Below are 19,276 nucleotides of genomic sequence, written 5' to 3'. Positions count from 1 at the left end.
TGATGATATTGCCCTATTAAAATATTTAGGATAATTAACCAAAATAAACATATTTTGACATTTAGTTACACTTTTGTTCAGACTTTTAAAAATTGTTCTTTTGATCAAATTTTCATGTAAAAAGTCTATATTGCCCTTCATTAATCAAAAGGGGCAAAAGCGCAACAACGCTCTAACAACAGTACAACACCCAAATGACACTCTCCTTTCAAATGTTGAATCATAACTTAGACAACAACACAACAATGGCGCCACAACTACACTCTAATGACTTTAAAAGCAACCAAAAATCCATTTTCAAGAAACACCCCACTTTACCAAAAAGGACATATTTCAATTTGATATATGTAGACCAAATTCTTAGGATTTTGAACACCACTACAACAACAACAATCTGATGACCACACAACAAAACTCCAAGAATACTCCCTCTTTTATGATTTTGAACTAACAGAACTCCAACAACAATCTTATGACATTACAACGACACTTTAGTGGTACTCTCCCTTATATGATTTTGATCCAACACAACCACAACAGCACTCCAACAATACTCCTTTTTTTTTATATGATTTTGAACCAACACAACTACAATAACAATCTGATGACATTTCAATATATACTCCAATGATACTCTCTTTTTATGATTTTGATCCAACACAACCACAATAACAATCTGATGACGTCCCAACGACACTTCAATGATACACCTTTTTTTTATTTTGAACCAACACAACCACAACAATAATCTGATGATGCTACAACGATACTCCAATGACACATTGCCTTTTTTTGATTTCGAACCACCATATCCACAACAATTAATTCAAGGAACCCTCTCCTTCTTCTTTCCCCAACCACCACAACCAAATTTTAAATAAAAGAAATCGAATGTTCCAAATACTTAGCTACTTTCATGGTGTTCCAAATGCTCTTCACTGCTCCAAGTTTGATTAGTCAAGGTGGAGCAAGTGAAGAATGGATCTGAGAGTGTTGTTAGGTGCCATTAGGGTGTTGGTACGTTTTTGGTGGTTTATGATCAATGAAGGATATGCTAAAAAGATCAAGGAAGGACAATATAGTTTTTTCACAAGCAAATTGATCAAAAATAACAATTTTTAAAAGTGTGATAAAAAATGCAACCGAATATCAAACATGTCTATTGTGGGTGTGGCCAATTGCTTAAACTTTTATGTGTTCCAAGACATAACAAATTCTGATGAAGTATACACCTGGATTTTAACTGACGTCAGTCCTTGGAATTGAAACATCTTTGAAAATGACTTTCACCTTCACCCCTACTTGTCTATTTGATTATTACGTGGTATCTTTCAATTGCTTTATACTCTTATGAATTGGGAAGTCTTGCTTTCCTTAACATCATAATCCACGGTGCATTTTCTGAACAATTCTTGCTTTGTATTCCACGTCATATGAGTTTATACGTCTAATGTTTGCTCCACATGCTCTTAGGCAATTGATTCGTAGGTCGAGGGTTGGATTTTTTTTGTGAGGATCCCAGAGATTCTCTAATCATATTCGTTCATCGTTCATAGTTCATCATGCATCGTGCCATCAGTTTTAATCAGGTACTGTTTATATTCAATTTTAAATTAAAAAAAAACTTTATAATAATTTTTTACTACACGATATATGATGAACGGATATAATTTGAGAATCCCTGAGATCCTCACAAAGAGAATCCGGCAAGGATTCTCACTCGAGTTTTGCATCTCAAATGCATCAATTATTTAGTCATATTAAGTAACAATGCGACACTTCACATCTTTTAAATACTTATACATGAATTTTTAACATTACGTAGGTCATGTACAAATGATAAACACACATGGACCCATTAATTCTAAGAAGTTTTAACGAAAAACCCACGGTACTGTTCACTTTAACAAAAAATCACATTTTTACACTAAAAAATCTATTCTGATAATATTCATTTTACCTTTTATTTTGTTTTTATCGTTAAAATTTAAAGTTGTCAAACATTTTTCATTAGTTTTCCTTTAATTCTAGTACACCCAATGAAGCACTTAGAAAAAAGTACCTTCTTTTTTATAGCTAACAAGGACTTGGTGGGTGCGCCACTCCCCTAAACTGATTACCATTTTTATGATTTCATTAGCTGTTATGTTTTGGACAAACAACTTTACAAAATCTTTTTTCATATTATCCATTTACCCCAACAAAAATATAATTTTTTTTTCCAAAAAGGGGATTAACTAGTGGTTTTGCTACCGAAGTCTACCCTTTCGGAAGCTAGGAAGACTCATGGAAGTATTTTGGCTACCATTACGTGATTCACTAGCGTAAAATATTGAACTCAAAACATGCCGTGTGCAATAAGAACCTAAAATTCTTCTCCAACCCAAATATAATTAGGACATCAAAGTTGAATTGAATGTGTTCAAAAAAAAAAGTTGAAAGGAATATGAGTCACAATTGGAATCTGTAGCATTTCACCGGATAGATTCATCTTTACCACCAATAACCAAATACAGATCACAGACATTTTTTTAATTCTTTTTACCACAACCAATTAAGATAATTAATCCTGCTTAAAAAAACTAATTAAAAGCTAATTAACAACAATCCAACGCGACTTAAAATCTCACTATATATTCCCCCTCCCCGCCTTGCTCTTCCACCTCCACCTCCACAACTCTCTCTCTCTCTCTCTCTCCCCATTTATACTCACTTAACCACAAAACAAAACCAAAAACTCCAGCATTTTCGGAGAGAGGCAGCGGAGGGTAGAAAATTTGAGAAAAAAAAAAAGATGCATGGTTTAATAGGGAGAAGGGTATTCTCGGGAAGTGCAAAATCCCTGCGGTGGCAACAACAACGCTGCTTCTCTAAGGTGGCTCAAAGGGAGGAAGCCCTTCTCCAAGACAATGGCGTCGATGGTCTCAAAATGCCCCCCTGCGATTACACCCCTCCGCCGTACACCGGCCCTACCGCCGACGAGATCCTTGCCCAGCGCAAGAAGTATCTTAGCCCCTCCATGCCCTACTTCTACGACAAACCCGTTAGCTCCACCGCACCTGATCCCTCCCTCCTCCACAATTTAATCACGTCTTTCATATGTTTAATTGGATATTAATGATTTTTCGTTTGTTTGGCGCAGCTGAACATTGTGGACGGGAAGAGGCAGTACTTGTTCGACGAGAAGGGGCGGAGGTATTTGGACGGATTCGGGGGGATTGCGACGGTGAGCTGCGGGCACTGCCATCCGGACGTGGTGGAGGCCATAGTCAACCAAACCAAGCGCATACAACACTCCACCATCCTCTACCTCAACCACGCCATCGGCGACTTCGCTCAGGCGCTCGCTAACAAGTTGCCCGGCAATCTCAAGGTCGGCTGAACGAGATAAACCTACTTACAATAAAAGTGACACTGTAACGATATCTTAACTCAGTCATGTCCTCCTATTGGATTGTATAGTCATCTCCTCTTAGCATTTTTTGGTGAATAAACTAATTAGGTCGCTATTCATACAGTGATATTGAGTTGGGTTATGGTCGCAATATCTCAACTCATTTCAACATGTTCATATAATGGTATTGAGTTGAGATATAGTCACAGCTTATTAATTCAGTTTTATAATTAAAGACGGTGTATTTTCGTTTTTTAAAAAGAATTGTCATTATCACCGACGAGTGATTGTGATCTTTTGTCGATAGGGGTCGCAATCGCGCCGATGATAGCATCAATGCCTAGTTTATCATGAATTTTGTTTTCTCTTCTACAGTTTTTAAAAAGACGTAAAACCCGTTCGTGATTTTTGGAATTTTATGGTATTTCTATTTGATTTTTAGTAAATTTGTTGGTAGGTGGTGTTTTTTACAAACTCGGGGACAGAGGCAAATGAGTTGGCAATGCTGATAGCGCGGTTGTACACTGGATGTCACGATATAATCTCGCTGAGGAATGCATATCATGGCAACGGCGCTGGCACCATGGGAGCCACTGCCCAGGCCAACTGGAAATTCAACGTCATACAGGTCAATTTCTTCTCCACTTTTTCTCTCACTATTCGTTTTTACTATCTAAAATATTTACATTTAAATGGTTTTAAGTAAGATTAGATGCTATGTTATCTAACTATTAATTAGGAGTTATGGATTTTAAGCGTGATTTAACTTGGTCAATTTTATGAATTGATTAGACCTCTATTTTCGTCCTAATTGGTGAGAAGTTAGAATTTGTGAATAATAATTGTCAAGCTCGATTTTAGGAGATAAATTTTCTTGGGGTGTGAAATTCACACACCCTTCTTAATTTTCGGTCATCAGATCAGATGAATTGAAGAATATCAAATGACAGAAATTTACAAGGAGTGTGTAAGAAGTAAAAAGAGGCGTGTGAATAGCACACCCCATTTTCTTATGTTTGGGATATTGTTGCAAATTATATAACGTTATGTGCCATGTGACATTATAAATTAGTCTATAACATTATAATAATGTTGCAACCGGTTCATGAAATTTATGCTAAGTAGGGTTATTGTACTCCGAGCTTAATTTACTAGCTCAATTCCTTGTATTCATGCATTTTTTGGTAACTTTGATTGAGATTCGATTATAATATTTGCATGTATTGAATGCAATCACTATTTCGACCATTAGATAGTGATTACATTAAATACATATATTAACATAAACTACATCTGAATGCTAAATAATAATTGTACTAAATATATAAGTATTGTGCAGAGTCTATGATTCACTTCATTTGTGCAATTGGGGAGGAAGGCACGTGAAGTTATCAAGATGTAGTGGTTTAAGCCTAAAGTGGCCAAGATATATGTTCATACGTTATCATTCTCGATTGGCTGCATGCTACATATAAGCTAACCCCATAACACGATATCGACACCACCTAACGTCATCCGAATACCTTCAATGGTACAAAAAAATGGAACCAAATACTATATAATATGACTAAACGATAAGGTTGTTCAAATCAATATTATGATTTGATATTTTTCTCTAATATTTTCCTTAATTATTTTCCTTTTGTTGGGGGACCATAGGACATTTGTATACATGCATCAATAAGCACATTACGCATGAGCAAATCATTTTTGTAGCAGAAGTTGTCATTTCTATACACGTAGTGTGATTTGACTAGTTTGCCTAATACGGTAATACCATAGTTATTCCTTAAGAATACATTTCTTAACCTTTATATCACCTTACATTTGATAAGTTTTCAAGGACTATATTTAGTGTAAGATTTATACTTGATAATAAGTAAGTTAGGCCAATTAGTTAGGATAATGTGTCTGCCTCCTTCCATGTCCTCGTTCCTATAGAGTGAAGTATTGTAGTAGTTTGGAATATTATCTTGTAAAGCAGAAGACTTATATGCTTATTAATTTAATTAAAATGCGGAAATAATAGAAGCAATAATTGTTAATATGTTATGTATGTATGAGTTTACCTATAATGAAAGATTTTTCAGTATGCTGGGAACACGGTCCGTTACACTAACTATAATAATAAAATTGGTTGAAAACATGAGGAAAAAAAATTCAACCAATTATATTATGACACTTTGTGTAACAAATCACGTTTCCTACACACTAAAAAATTTCTCACCTACAATTCTATTATTGGGTTTTGCTCCAAAATAAATTATTAGAATGCCAAAAGAGAAGGTTAGGTGTGGAAGAGATAGGATCCTAGCCGGATCTTCTTTGTAATGATCTCGGGGATCCTTTAATCATGTCCGTTCATTGTACATCGTGCAGTCAGTTTTCATCAGATATTATTTATGTTCAATTTAAAATAATTTATGACCTTACGATGTACGATAAAAAGACAGAATTAAAGAATCCCCGGGATCCTCACAAAGAGGATCCGGCGAGGATCCTATCTCGGTGTGGAAAGCAAATTTCCTTTTTTCTTTTTTTTTAGTTGATGTGGAAAGAAAATTTCAAGAATATATATTATAATGTTGTAGCCTATATAAATAGTATTAGAGCATTAGATTAAAAGTGAATGATACCCGAAGTATTTCGTTAAAACTCCTTTAAGTAAAACGTACTATGAAATTATGCATTCTTAAAATCTTTTTCTTTTCCAACAAGGATATTTAGATTTTTTTAATACTTAAGTTAAATACTTAAATCAATTTCTGTTTCTGAGCCGTTAAATGAGGATTGTAAGATATAGGAGAGAGAGTTGTAGATGCATATGTTTATTCATTACAGAAATTGTTATTAGCACTTTAAAATAGTACTCATTATTCCATCTACTTTTTTTTACTATAGAGTGCATAATGACATATATTTGCTGATACGTTGATGATTTTCACTTGCACCAAGTATATCAGTTCTGTACTAGAAGGGCTTACTGTAATTTGCGTTGTTCAAAGTTAGCTAACATTCCCATTATTGGTTTGATCAACAGAGTGGAGTTCATCACGCCGTAAATCCGGATCCATACAGAGGAGTTTTTGGTTCAGATGGAGAGAAGTATGCCAAAGATGTCCAGGATCTCATAGACTTTGGAACTTCAGGCCATGTTGCTGGTTTTTTATGTGAAGCTATCCAGGTAGGTCGTCTGCCTAATAATCAAGTTATTACTCACTAAACCCTTCCAGTGAAATGCGGCAAAAGGAAGAAAAATCCATGGATCAACCCCCTTTTTTAGTACTAATTTTTTAATTATGTTACAGGGAGTAGGAGGAATTGTAGAACTAGCTCCAGGTTACTTACCAGCCGTTTGTAATAGCGTGAAGAAAGCTGGAGGACTTTTCATTGCTGATGAAGTCCAATCTGGTTTCGCTCGGACGGGGAGCAACTTCTGGGGATTTGAGGGCCACGGTGTTGTGCCTGACATTGTGACAATGGCAAAGGTATAGCCGAAGAGTAACTAAATAATCTCATCGTTCTTTTCTTCAACCCCAAGAAATATATATTTGAAGCCGGTTTTCTGTGTTTGACTTAAATCTATGTCTGGATTTTGCAGGGAATTGGAAATGGCATTCCCCTTGGTGCTGTGGTAACCACTCCTGCGGTTGCAGATGTCCTAACTCGCCGCAATTACTTCAACACCTTTGGTGGTAACCCAGTGTGTACAGCTGCAGGACTGGCGGTTCTAAACGTGATTGAGAAAGAAAAACTGCAGGAGAATGCGTTGCTCGTGGGATCGTATCTGAAGGAAAGACTCAATGCTCTTAAGGATAAATATGAACGTAAGCATTTTTCTTATTATGTCAGTATCCATGAGTCATCACAGAGAATAATTTCCTCTAGGTTTAGAATATATCTTATAAACTGTCTTTTATCTCAACTTCTGGTGATGATTGCGTATGTAGTTATTGGCGATGTGAGGGGAAGAGGATTCATGCTCGGAGTTGAACTTGTTACTGATCGTGAGCTGAAGACACCTGCAAAGGCTGAAACCATGCACGTAATGGACAAGATGAAAGGTTTGTTTTAAACCTATGCGATTCTGAATCCCCTTCGTGGTTCGATGCTACCTGACCTGGTAATTAATCTTTACTTTGTTTTTCCTTCCACTATCAGATTTGGGAGTCTTGATCGGCAAAGGTGGCTTCTACGGAAATGTTTTCAGAATCACACCTCCCCTATGCTTCACCAAGGAAGATGCAGGTTTTTTTTTTCTACCGTCTCAGCGAAATAGCAAATTAGCGAGTGACATGTCATTCCAAAAATGTAGTGCCAATTTGTTTCTTTTTTTCTGGCTGCAGATTTTCTTGCGGATGCAATGGACTGCACGATCTCGAAAATTTGAAAGCTAGCTCTCAAGTCTTATTGTAATCAATCACCAATCGGTCTAAGCACCGATGAACTGTTATCTCTTGAAAATGAAATTATCGAAATATAGTAAGGTTTGTGCTTCAATAATTAGACTAAGATCACGAAGACTCAACAACTCGTTGTCTCTCACTCAGCACGTATCCTGACGCTTGTTTGGTTTACTTCTTTATGATCTTATGACTATTTGAAGCGGTGTCTCTCCATTTGTATATAGGCTTATTTTTAGCTCCTTCTGAAACTTGATTTTAATCTAGTTTTACTTCCTATAACTTAACAATCACCACTTTACTCCCTAAAACTTAAAATTAGTTCTACTTTTTTCTTCTGTCAAATAATTGTTAAAGTTGTTGACGTGGATGGGTAAAAATGTAATACATGGGCTTATTTTTAGCTATGGTCCCTCGAATTCGATTTTGATTCCGCTTTGTCCCCCTAAAACTCAAAAAGTGTCATTTTGTAAATCTCCTCTATGCATTGTTGAATATTAACGAATACTACAGATGAATTTAATTATAAATCCCCACTATGCGACAAAGTCGTTCTCCTCATTTTGAATTTTGGTTCATCATTTTACTATATTCCTCTCTTTTTTCACATATGCATTTTAATTTATGTAAGCATATTTGATGGTTTTGAACGGAATTAACAGAATTAAGGCAATGCATAGCGAATTTTGAGTTTCATAGAGTAAAATGACAACCTTTGAGTTTTAGGGGCAAAGTGAGATCAAAATCGAGTTCCACAGGTAAAGTAGAATCAAAATAGAGTGAATTTGCCAGAAGAAATAAAAACATATTAAAGTAGAGCAGATTTTGAGTTTCAAGGAGTAAAGTGGTGTTTTTTTGTTATAAAAGGTAAAGTGAGATCAAAATCAAATTTTAAAATGCGTATCTGTAAATAAGCCTTATATATAATGCATATATTATGTGTAATTTTTTGTCACCATTTTTTCGGGTTTTTAATTTTTGGGAACTGAAACTGCAAATTGATAAATTCTGTATTGTTTTTGTGTGTTTGGACGATGTAAATGAAGGACAAAACAGAGAATTTCAGAGGAATTGCAGATGCAAATAGTATAGCATCACACTATTTCATTACCTCAACATTGGATGTCTTCATTCTTATCCTCATCGTCTTTCACTAAAGACAAGCTACCCAAGAGCAATCTAAGCCATTGAAATAAAAGTCTAATCTAGTGCATACACTTGTCCTTCAAGACCAAGCCTACACTTAATCACAAGACAACAAACAGAAAACTATCCGATAGAAGAATTAAAAAAAGGATAATGTTAGGCAGATTAAATGAGAAGACTAAATGATGTGTTACCAATAAAAATAAGCACGTTTATCAACATGTAAGTAATAAACTAATCATTGACTTCCATATCATTTAGTTTTCAAAATTTTATCTACAAATTTAGTCTCCCTAGCATTACTCTTAAAAAAAGCACAAACTAATTTCTTGCTTCTCAAGCTTGGACAACGACCAAATTGTATTTAATTCCAACACCCCCCTCTACATGGATTCTGGATTTGACTCGAAGTATTCTTCTAGGGTAGAGAAATCTTGACTTTGGAAGAGCCTTGGCAAAGATATATGTAATTTGATCATGTGATTTGCAATATATCAGCTCAATAGTATTCTCTTGCAGTGTTTCCCTTATGAAATGAAACCTCCTCTCAATATGCATGGTCTTTTAGTGAAAGACAGGGTTCTTAGTCATTGATATTGCATAGGTGTTGTCACACGTCAGTGGTGTTGCATCCATTTGCATTTCCCCAAAATCTTTTAACACAAATCTCAACCAAATAGCCGGAGAAGTTGCTTCTGCAACAATTACATATTCTGCTTCTGCAGTAAACAATGAAACACTTTGTTACTTGAGGGAAACCCAAGAAAATATTCCAGAACAAAATGTGAAGGCATAGAGTGAGGTGCTCCTCATGTCATCCCCACTTCTACCCCAGTCACTATCATAGAAGCCTAACAGAACAGCTTTCTCACCCTTTTCATACTTGATCCCAAAGTCCAATGTTCCTAAGATGTACTTGAGAACCCTCTTTGCAGTTCCCAAGTGAGTCCTTGTAGAATTATGCATAAACCTTGACAAAGGTTGGCTGCAAACATGATGTTTGGCTTTGTTGCAGTAAAATAAAGTAGACTTCCAACAATTTTCCTATATAATGTCTCAGCTACAGGTTCAGCTTCGTCTTCTTTTCATAACTTTTCTTTTGTAATTAAGGTCATCTCCAGCCGATGGCTGGCCAGAGGGCTTGTTTTAGCCCTCTGGCCCTCCAAAATCCTCCAAGATATTAATATTTTAATGAACAGTACAGGGTCATATTTGCCTCCATCTCCAACCGATGGTCAAAAGACCAGAGGGCTCGTTTTAGCCTTGTCACAAAAAACTGTCTCCAACCGAGGGCCATAGGGCCAAACATAATTTATTATTTAAAAACTGCAACTTAAATGTTGTTTAACTTTCATGTTTTTAAATGTTTTTTTTTATGCTGTATAATTTTTACGTTGGTTAATGTTATTTAACGTTGTTTCATATTGTTTAATGTTGTTTCATGTTACTTAATTTAATTTAATGTAGTATAATGGCTTAGGAAGTTATAGGAAAAAAATAGAATTAAAAAAAAATACAAAACAAATTTTGTGAAATAGAAGTTATAGGAAAAAAATAGAATTTAAAATAAAATGAAACAAATTTTGTGAAATAGAAGTTATAGGAAAAAATGGGATTTAAAAAAAAATATGAAACAAATTTTGTAAAATAAAAGTTATAGGAAAAAAATAGAATTTTAAAAAAATATGAAAAATATAAGTTATAGGAAAAGTTTTGTAAATAAAAATAATAATAAAACTGTTAAAAAAAATCAAAGCATTCATGTCTGTTATAACCACAGATTTAAATATCGATATTATCGGCGAAATATCGCCGATAATATCGATTTTTCCGGTCGGCGATATTTTAACTGGTTTCCGTGGGGTTTTCGGCCAAATATCGCGATATTATCGATAATATCGATAATATCGCGATATTTGGAAATTATCGGCGAAATATCCATGGACGGTGGAATCGGAATCCGAGGCGACGTCGGAGAAGAACGCCGGAGACGGTGGGGCGATTCCCGGGCCGGTTTCATCCCAAAAACCTTGCAAAAACACGAATCTTAACATTAATTTCACAAATATACATCAGATTTCACAAATATACAAACGATTCAAGGCAGGGTGAAGTCGGAGAGATTAGGGTTTAGGGTTTCATGGAATCTCACCTGACGAAGCGGAATACGAACGATCCTTGCTCCGCGGCGCACCTCTGACTTCGCCTGAGCCACGATCAACGGCGATCTCTGTGTGTGTGTGTGTTTGGGAGAAGAGAGATCGGAGATCTCTCTTTGTATGTGGGTGTTTGGGAGAAGAGAGATCGGAGAAGGGAGAAGAGAGATCGGAGAATGGAGATGAGAGATCGAGAGATCTCTGTGTGCATGTGTGTGTTTGGCAGAAGAGAGATCGGAGATCTCTGTGAGTCCGATCTCTGTGTGTGCGTGTGTTGGACTTGGATCCGATGTCAACCTGTGGAGCTCTTTGTGTGAGTGTGTGTGTGGGAGAAGAGAAGGGAGAAGAGAGATGGAGAAGGATGATCGAGAGAGAGAGAGACTGAGGAGCTCTCTGTGTGTGTGTGTGTTTGGAAGAAGAGAAGGGAGAAGAGAGAACGAGAAGGATCGAGAGAGAGAGAGACTGAGGTGTGGTCTGCGTGCGTGCGTTGTGTGTGCGTGCGATGTGTTTTTGACAGTGATGATGTGTGTGGGTTCCTCCTGTCAGGAGGATAAACTCACTCAATAGTTTTACAATTATTTAGACAATTTCATGCAGCTTTTACAATATTGTGGTTCTAAAGTGTAAAATATTGTACTAATTCATTATATATAAATGATTATGGTGTGTTTAGACTTCTTTCATTAATTACTACATATTTTCTACACTCATAATGTTTGTCAGATCGCTATATAATCAACTTGATAATGTTAAATCCATCATGCAATGCATTTCCTTCCAATTTTTTGTGATAAACTAATAGATAATTGACTAAATAAACATCCTACAAAGTTTCAATAAAAATTTCCAAGTTTTTCTTACAATTTCCGTGGTTTCCATGTAATTTTTATCGATATCGATATTTTACCGATATTTCCATCGATATTTCCGTGTTTTCGGACTACCGATATTTCCGATATCACCGATATTTTCTTCCTTGGTTATAACCGACAGAAAATCTGACACATTTAAAAAAAATCTGGCCAACCCACTAGCTTGGTCCTCGGTTGGAGACTATTTTCGGCCCTCTAGACCCCTTGGTTGGAGATGGCCTAAGGGTGTTGCCACAGACTTGCAACCTTTTAGATTGAATCTATGAAACAAAGCCTAATCATACTTCTGCTGATGAATTAAAATGCCACTAGTTTTTTAACCACACGAATTCCCATAAAGTGATAAAGTAGTCTCAAAACTGATGTGGACTCGTGACTAAATAACTTCTTCCCCTTGCTGTACTTGGAAACGAAAAGCTAATGTCCAAAAGCAATTAGACAAAGCTGTGAAGGATGGCTTCAAGGCAATCCATTGAAATCAACCACCAAATCGTTGACATTATATCGTTCATTTTGAATTGATCGTCTTATCCATAGCTTACTAATTCGCTTTGTATACAACGCTAGTTGTTTTCTAATGTTTTCGTTGTAATCAAGGAGCAAGTAGCTGACTTTGGTGTGCTTAACTGCTTATAAAAGTCCATTTCCATACGTTTCTTCAGTTCCCGTTCTGCACAACCATGGAGTGCTCTTCATTTACTTTTCGGGCCTTTCCTCCTTCCTCAACTCTAAGGCCAAAAGACATCTTCAAAGAGCGCATTCGTGTCCGAAGTTTTTACTCAGTTAACCATCTTTGTCATTGCATCAACCGCATCCATGCCGTGCCATCAAAATTACCACACAGCAACTGTTCCATTGTCCCAAATCAGCTTAGATCATTTTTGTTTTGCTCGAACACGAGTAAGTATATGAAAATGCAGGCTAGCATGAATATGATGGGGAAGTTCGGTGAGAGTACTAGTGATCAAGGGGCGGAAATAAAGGGAGCGAATTGGATGGAGGGGCTTGTGGCACTTGGTGAACTGTGGAACAATATTTGGGAGCAAAAAGAGGTTGCGGGCGAAGACAACGCTCACCATGAGGGTGAAAACGATGGTTGTGGAAGTGGTGGAGAGGAGGGTAGTTGTGTGGAAAGTTGTAGTTTAGAAGAAAATGATGGAGAAATGATAGACAGATCATACGATCCTGAATCTTTCTCGAGGTTTTTGGTTAGGGTACCATGGTCAGACACTAAGTTATTTTCTAAGCTAGCCTTCTTGTGTAACATGGCCAGTGTGATACCAGAGATCAAGGTATGTTTTCGTTAATCATGTACTTTCCACACAGATTTACATTCCAAATTTACTTAAGTCGAGCATTTAATCATTTTCCATTTGCAATACTAATGCGCATGCAGGCCGAGGATTTGAATATATACTATGGCCTACAATTTGTAACATCTTCATTAGAAAAGAAAGCAGAAGTAGCTTGTTTTATGGAAAGGTTCAACAATGACAAAAGTACTTGCAGCAGCAAGTGAAATGGAAAGACAAGAGATGGAAAATGACCTTAGATCACTCCACTACTCCTCGCCTTGTGAGTGGTTTGTTTGTGATGACTCCAGTACTTCTACTCGTTGCTTTGTGATTCAGGTTATTTCTTATAAGCCCTTCATTCCGGGAGATTTTTCAATGTGACTAGTACACCACGTGTCACTATGAAAATAGTGGGATATGTGTGCTAAAAAGTTAATAACTTAAGAAATAAAATTTCTCATAATTTCTATTAAAACACGTGATGTACCACTTATGTTTCCGTCACAATTAAAAATTTCTCATTTCAATCTTTGTATGACAAGTCTTTACTAACTTTATTTAGCACTAGCTAGCTCTCCAATGGCATTTGTTACATCGTACATACGGTTCAAATTTTTGAAACAAAGAGATGACGTGCCACAGATTGGTAAATGCCTAGAATGGTAAATTGGTAATCATCCTTCACTTGCAGGGAATGGACTCCGTTGCATCCCAGCAGGCATACCTCTTTTTCGAACCCACCAAACTTGAGGTAAGCATAGACATTCAATATATACTCTTATAATATATCTTCAAAGGGAAGAAAATGAGAAATTAACCATTGAAAAACTAGGCCTAGCTAATAGCACCGTCCCTATGTAGGGGACGAATATACGTGTTCACAGAGGAATCTATGAATCGGCACAGGCTATGTACCAGCAATTCATGCCGGAAATATTGGAACACTTACATAGAAACGGTGAACTCGCAAAGCTTCAATTTACTGGCCATTGTCTTGGAGGAAGCATTGGTCTTTTAGTCCACATGATGCTCCTCACTAGGAAGGTTGTGAAACCCTCTACTCTTTTGCCAGTTGTCACATTTGGATCACCATTTGTGTTCTGCGGAGGCCACAAATTACTTGACCCACTAGGGTTGGATGCGAATGATCACATCCACTGTGTGATGATGCATAGAGATGTTGTCCCTAGAGCTTTCTCCTGCAAATACCCCAACCATGTGGCTACTCTCCTCAAGCATTTAAATGGTTCGTTTCAGTCACACCCTTGTCTGATAAAAAATGTAAGTACCAGTTTTATAATTTCATAGAAATGGGCTAGCATACTTCAATATCATGTCAATAATAAGGTGTCGATACCATTGTCAATAACATGTCAATAGTAAAACACGTCCACAGGTTATTGGTATGTTGTCGAAAATATAAATATCGCTAAAACCCGTCGCCTAATAAAAGACGGACGTACTGCAAATAGATTTTTGTCTAACTCATAAAATCCTCCACGTTAATAAATCATTTTTTGCTGATGTGTTTTATCCAGAAGATGATGTACTCTCCAATCGGAAAACTGTTCATTCTCCAACCTGATGAAAAGTTATCTCCTCCACACCCTGTACTCCCCATGGGGACTGCCCTCTATGCCTTGGACAACACGCAATCTGATTTCTCTTCCGATATCTTTAGGGCCTTCTTGAACTCCCCACATCCACTAGAAACCCTTAGTGATCTAACAGCTTATGGTTCAGAAGGTACAATCTTACGCGATCACGACTCATGCAACTTCTAAAGGCTATAAATAATATCCTAAGGCAACACACTAGGATGGTTGCGAGGAAGGTGAGGAAACAGCGGAATCTCCTGTGGCAGCTGCTTACTTCACCATCTCTACACTGGTCCAACGATGAAGATGAAAGTGGTCTGTAGAGAGCAACAAGTTGGTAACAAGAGATCATACAGAGATATTTAAAAAAAAAATCCCTGCATATAAATATAGAAATACTCATGAGGAATTTATCTCTCTCATCCACTCCCCTAATTTCTCGAACAAAGGCGCAAGTACAATCTACAAAATTTGGTCTATAAGATATTGAGAAGTCAGGTCAATTCAAATGACAGTGAAACTGCATGTATGATAAGATTAAATCTATTCACATCACTCACTGACGAAATTTCCAAGTAAATCTGATAAACAATGCATCGATTCAAGCAAATAAAATTCAAACTTGAAATGGACAATATTATGAAGATATCATGTTAGCTTAACTGCATTCGTGGAAGCGTTGAGATTATAAAGATATCATGTTGGCTTAACATAAGTGTTCATTACTTAGAGACTAATTGGTTAGCAAGGGGCATGATTATAAAAAAGCATTCCCAGCTCACTTGCATCACTCACTCTCTGAAATATACAAGCTCATCGGCTCTATTTCTCTATTCTTCTTGTATTCTCTCTCTGCTTTGATTTCTTCTTCAAAACTTACTGATCCACTACTCTTAATATAGTATCATTCGCCTAAGTTAATCGATCTTCCTTTTCTTGTTCGTCTAATATCATGTGATTTGTACCTTGCACCATTGCTGTTTCAGTTTCTGCAACCAATTTGTGGTTTGAGTGTATTGAGAATATACATATCGACTTATTTCTTAGGTTATATGCTATAACTCATTCAGCACGTTATTCTTCATTAAATTCGTCGTTGAGAGTTGAGTTTTCGTTTAAATTGAAAAAAAAATTGGGCACGAATCCCTAATTTTTGCCATGGATGCAAATTCTATTTTATTTTGAAGCATGAAGCTTGAGATTGGAATATTTTGTACCGTATGATTTGTTCAAAACAAAAACAAGACTATATAAACCATTGACAAAAATAAATAAATTTTACAAAAAAAATTAAATAAATACATTGTATGGAGAACTATATAAACCATCGTCAAGCTAGCATGCATGTTGATTTTCGATCAGTAATGGAGAGCCAAATGGTTCACCAGTCATATTAAGAAGTTATATACATGCACTCAAAATTAAAAAAATTAAAAAAAAATACATGAGAAAATTTAACAAATTAATATCTAAATAAACCATTTATAAAAAAGTAATAATTAATCTATTAAGATAAACCATAATTATTGGCAGAAAAATTCAGCTTAATTAGCCCGAAAACAAACTGATATTATATATAAGCACTGAATCTGAATCAAAACAACAGCACCAAAAACTTGAATGATATATAAACCACACCGCTTGCATTCATTAAAATTGAAGCATGAATTTAATCCGCAGATAACACTACCGATCATTTCGAGCGAACATGGACGACATCGGAGACTGCCTGCCTCCCGCAGCAGAAACCCTTGTACTTCGAATGAAAACGAAGCCTGAAAATTGAATCGTTGATGTTAGAATCGAAACAAAGTCCATTACCAAAACCCCGAATTCCTCGTACACTTGTATGCTCTTCCTGAGAAATATTACAGCCATCACCGTCGACATGGCATCCTTCAATCTAGCCATTTTCTGTTTCCTAGGCTTCTGCTCTTAAGCTGTTCTTTCTCTGTGAAGACAGAACTTAGATTTGATATGGTGTTACATCAAACATTGATTAAGTTCTGTTTGTATTATTGGGCGTACCAAACTAATAATATATATATATATATACACACGAAGTTAAATTACTGATATACCCTTTATTTTACCACATGAGATCAGAACTTTAAATTTTTTTTAAAAATACTAATGAAAATTACTTGAAAACAGTTTTAACGATAAACACAAAATAAAAAGTAAAATTAATAGTATCATGATTTATTTTTTAATATAAAAATATAATTTTTCATTAAAATAAATAATATCAAAAGATTTTCATTAAAGTTCCCTTTCGTAATTTGCATGAGGCATGCGAAAAAAAAGTTCAAACGCTGTTGCTTTCAAGTCGAAAGGTCCAAGGACACTATCGTAATTGGATGAGTGGCATGTGAGAGAAACAAAGCACTGAAAAAAATGAGGACATTGTGGACTCATCCTTTGGTAGATGCAGGCTTATGTGTTACTGTCCGTACTGAAATTTCAAATAACTTGCTTGAAAAATGTCGACACTCGATGTCATGGGACTATTTAAGATTAGTACTGGCATTTTTACTTTACACCAGACCTTTTGTTGAGTTTGTTTTATTGTTCTGTTAAGAAGAAAAAATGATGTAATATCTACACACGTTATTTTATTTTTCACATATCTTTTTAAATTTTGACCGTCAAATTGAATGAATTGAAGAAAATCAACGAACAGAAATTAACAAAGGATATGTGTGAAGTAATTTAAAGTATGTGGATAGCACACCTCAAGAAAAATTTGGACAAAGAAAGCAGCACTCCTTGTCTCCCAAAGGTGGCGAAAGGACAGGCACAGCTGTGGAGCCAAAAATATTCACAAGGCGACACGTGGATTTTTGGACAAAAATGACAAAAATACCCTTGCAGTACAACGAGGTTCATACGCGCAAACAGCAGGCAACCCTCTTTCAACCAAGACAGAAGTGCCCAAAATAGGTAACAATTCAAAGTCCATCTCATCAAATCATTTCTACAAGGTAATTCCCAAACACATTCCTTTTAAATTATGTTAATTGGCTAATTAATGGGTTTATTGCCTAATTAACCCATTAATTGTCAATTAAACTATCCATTATATCCAAATAACCACAAAATACATCAAATTCAACCCTAAAAGACCACATGGCCGGCTATCCCCATTCAAAACCTAATCCATCACTTTTTCTACCTTTTTTCACCATTCCTTCCTTTTTATTAGCCAATTAATTCCATAACCACAAAAATATTTCCTTTTATGTTTAATTAGCCAATTAATTGGCTAATTAAACCAAAATAAAACCTAAACCAACGTAGCCCTATAAATAGGCTCATATTTTCACCAAATATTCATTCCAACACTTTGGCAAAAATCCCAAAATTCTCTAAACACTCTTTCTCTCTAAATTCTAACTTTGGCATCGAAGGTTCTTCGGCCAAAGCCCCCCCATTCATCGTGGGCGCGTGAGGCTCTTGGCCTTAACCTAAGGTGTTAATTGTTTTGTAGGTGCAAAATCGTCCAAGATCAAGGAGGAAAAAATTTGCATCCACAAATTGGTGCTTTCATTGAGAGTTGAAATCCATACTCGTAAAAGACTCTCGCACAAAAAGGTTTTTTCTTTATTTTCTAGTCCATTTGAATATTTTCCATACGTTCTTATTATTAGAATTTTTTACTTGCAAAGGTTCTTTGATAAAACGTATAAGCAAAATATAATGGCTAGAAATTTAGAAAATTCCACAAGTGAAATTTCTAATGTTCAAGAAATGGGATTGCGGAGATCCGTGAGGCTAAATGCGACAAAAAGTGGAGCAGCACCACCACCACGAGTTTCCGCCATGGGAACCACCACGGTGGCTACCTCGGTAGCCACCCGTGGCGAGGTCCATGGTGCCTTCACCACGGCTCGAGCCGTGCCATCCAAGGCTCACGGCACCAAGGCCACAGCCCAAGTTGTGTCATCCAAGTTTGCACGGGACTGGGCCCAAGCCTCGCATTCGCATGCATCACATACTAAGCAGCCTGCTCCCGCCAAGCAACCTGCTCTCACGGCTCAGCCTGCTCCCGCAAGCAACCTGCTTTCGCAACCTAGCCTGCTCCTGCCAAGCAACTTGCTTTCGTGACCCAACCTGCTCCCGACGAGCAGCCCATTCCAGTGGTCCAACCTACTTCCGTCGAGCAGCCCACTCCCGTGGCCCAGCCTGCTTCCATCGAGCAGCCCACTCCCGTGGCCCAGCCTGCTCTCGTGACCCAGCCTGCTCCCGACGAGCAGCCACTCCCGTAGCCCAGCCTGCTCCTGTCAAGAAGCCTGCTCTCGTGACCCAGCCTGCTCCCGACGAGCAGCCCATTCCCATGGCCCAGCCAGCTCCAGTCGAGCAGCCCACTCTCATGGCCCATCCTGCTCCAGTGGCTTTCCAAGCAGCCCAAG

The 19,276-nt window shown here is 36.9% G+C and overlaps 1 protein-coding gene, 1 long non-coding RNA gene and 1 pseudogene across 2 annotated transcripts; 2 read left to right on the top strand and 1 right to left on the bottom strand.

Moving 5' to 3' along the window:
• Nucleotides 1–2,658: 2,658 nt before the first annotated feature.
• Nucleotides 2,659–8,079, top strand: LOC126617658 (alanine--glyoxylate aminotransferase 2 homolog 2, mitochondrial-like). The gene is made up of 9 exons (XM_050285708.1): nucleotides 2,659–3,043; nucleotides 3,143–3,373; nucleotides 3,852–4,022; nucleotides 6,435–6,578; nucleotides 6,703–6,882; nucleotides 6,996–7,221; nucleotides 7,345–7,458; nucleotides 7,556–7,642; nucleotides 7,741–8,079. The coding sequence occupies exons 1-9, from the start codon at nucleotides 2,795–2,797 to the stop codon at nucleotides 7,782–7,784; spliced, it is 1,446 nt and encodes a 481-aa protein (XP_050141665.1). The 5' UTR covers nucleotides 2,659–2,794; the 3' UTR covers nucleotides 7,785–8,079.
• A 4,326-nt stretch (nucleotides 8,080–12,405) lies between these two features.
• On the top strand, nucleotides 12,406–15,238 carry LOC126617662 (phospholipase A1 PLIP1, chloroplastic-like; annotated as a pseudogene).
• Nucleotides 15,239–15,510: 272 nt separating this feature from the next.
• LOC126617663 (uncharacterized) lies at nucleotides 15,511–16,884 on the bottom strand. The gene is made up of 2 exons (XR_007621463.1): nucleotides 16,555–16,884; nucleotides 15,511–15,853 (listed from the first exon to the last, which is right to left on the bottom strand). It is a non-coding gene; the product is annotated as an uncharacterized LOC126617663 (long non-coding RNA).
• Nucleotides 16,885–19,276: the final 2,392 nt, after the last annotated feature.

Source organism: Malus sylvestris, chromosome 4 (assembly GCF_916048215.2).
Source record: "Malus sylvestris chromosome 4, drMalSylv7.2, whole genome shotgun sequence".
Classification (NCBI taxonomy): domain Eukaryota; kingdom Viridiplantae; phylum Streptophyta; class Magnoliopsida; order Rosales; family Rosaceae; genus Malus; species Malus sylvestris.
This window is presented reverse-complemented; position numbering and strand designations above follow the sequence as displayed.

Excerpts from the sequence above, each read along its gene's own strand:
- LOC126617658 (XM_050285708.1), top strand. The coding sequence starts at position 2,795 with ATGCATGGTTTAATAGGGAGAAGGGTATTCTCGGGAAGTGCAAAATCC. Across the intron at positions 6,579-6,702 it reads TTTTATGTGAAGCTATCCAG|GGAGTAGGAGGAATTGTAGA; the intron begins GTAGGTCGTCTG and ends ATTATGTTACAG. Across the intron at positions 7,643-7,740 it reads CTTCACCAAGGAAGATGCAG|ATTTTCTTGCGGATGCAATG; the intron begins GTTTTTTTTTTC and ends TTCTGGCTGCAG.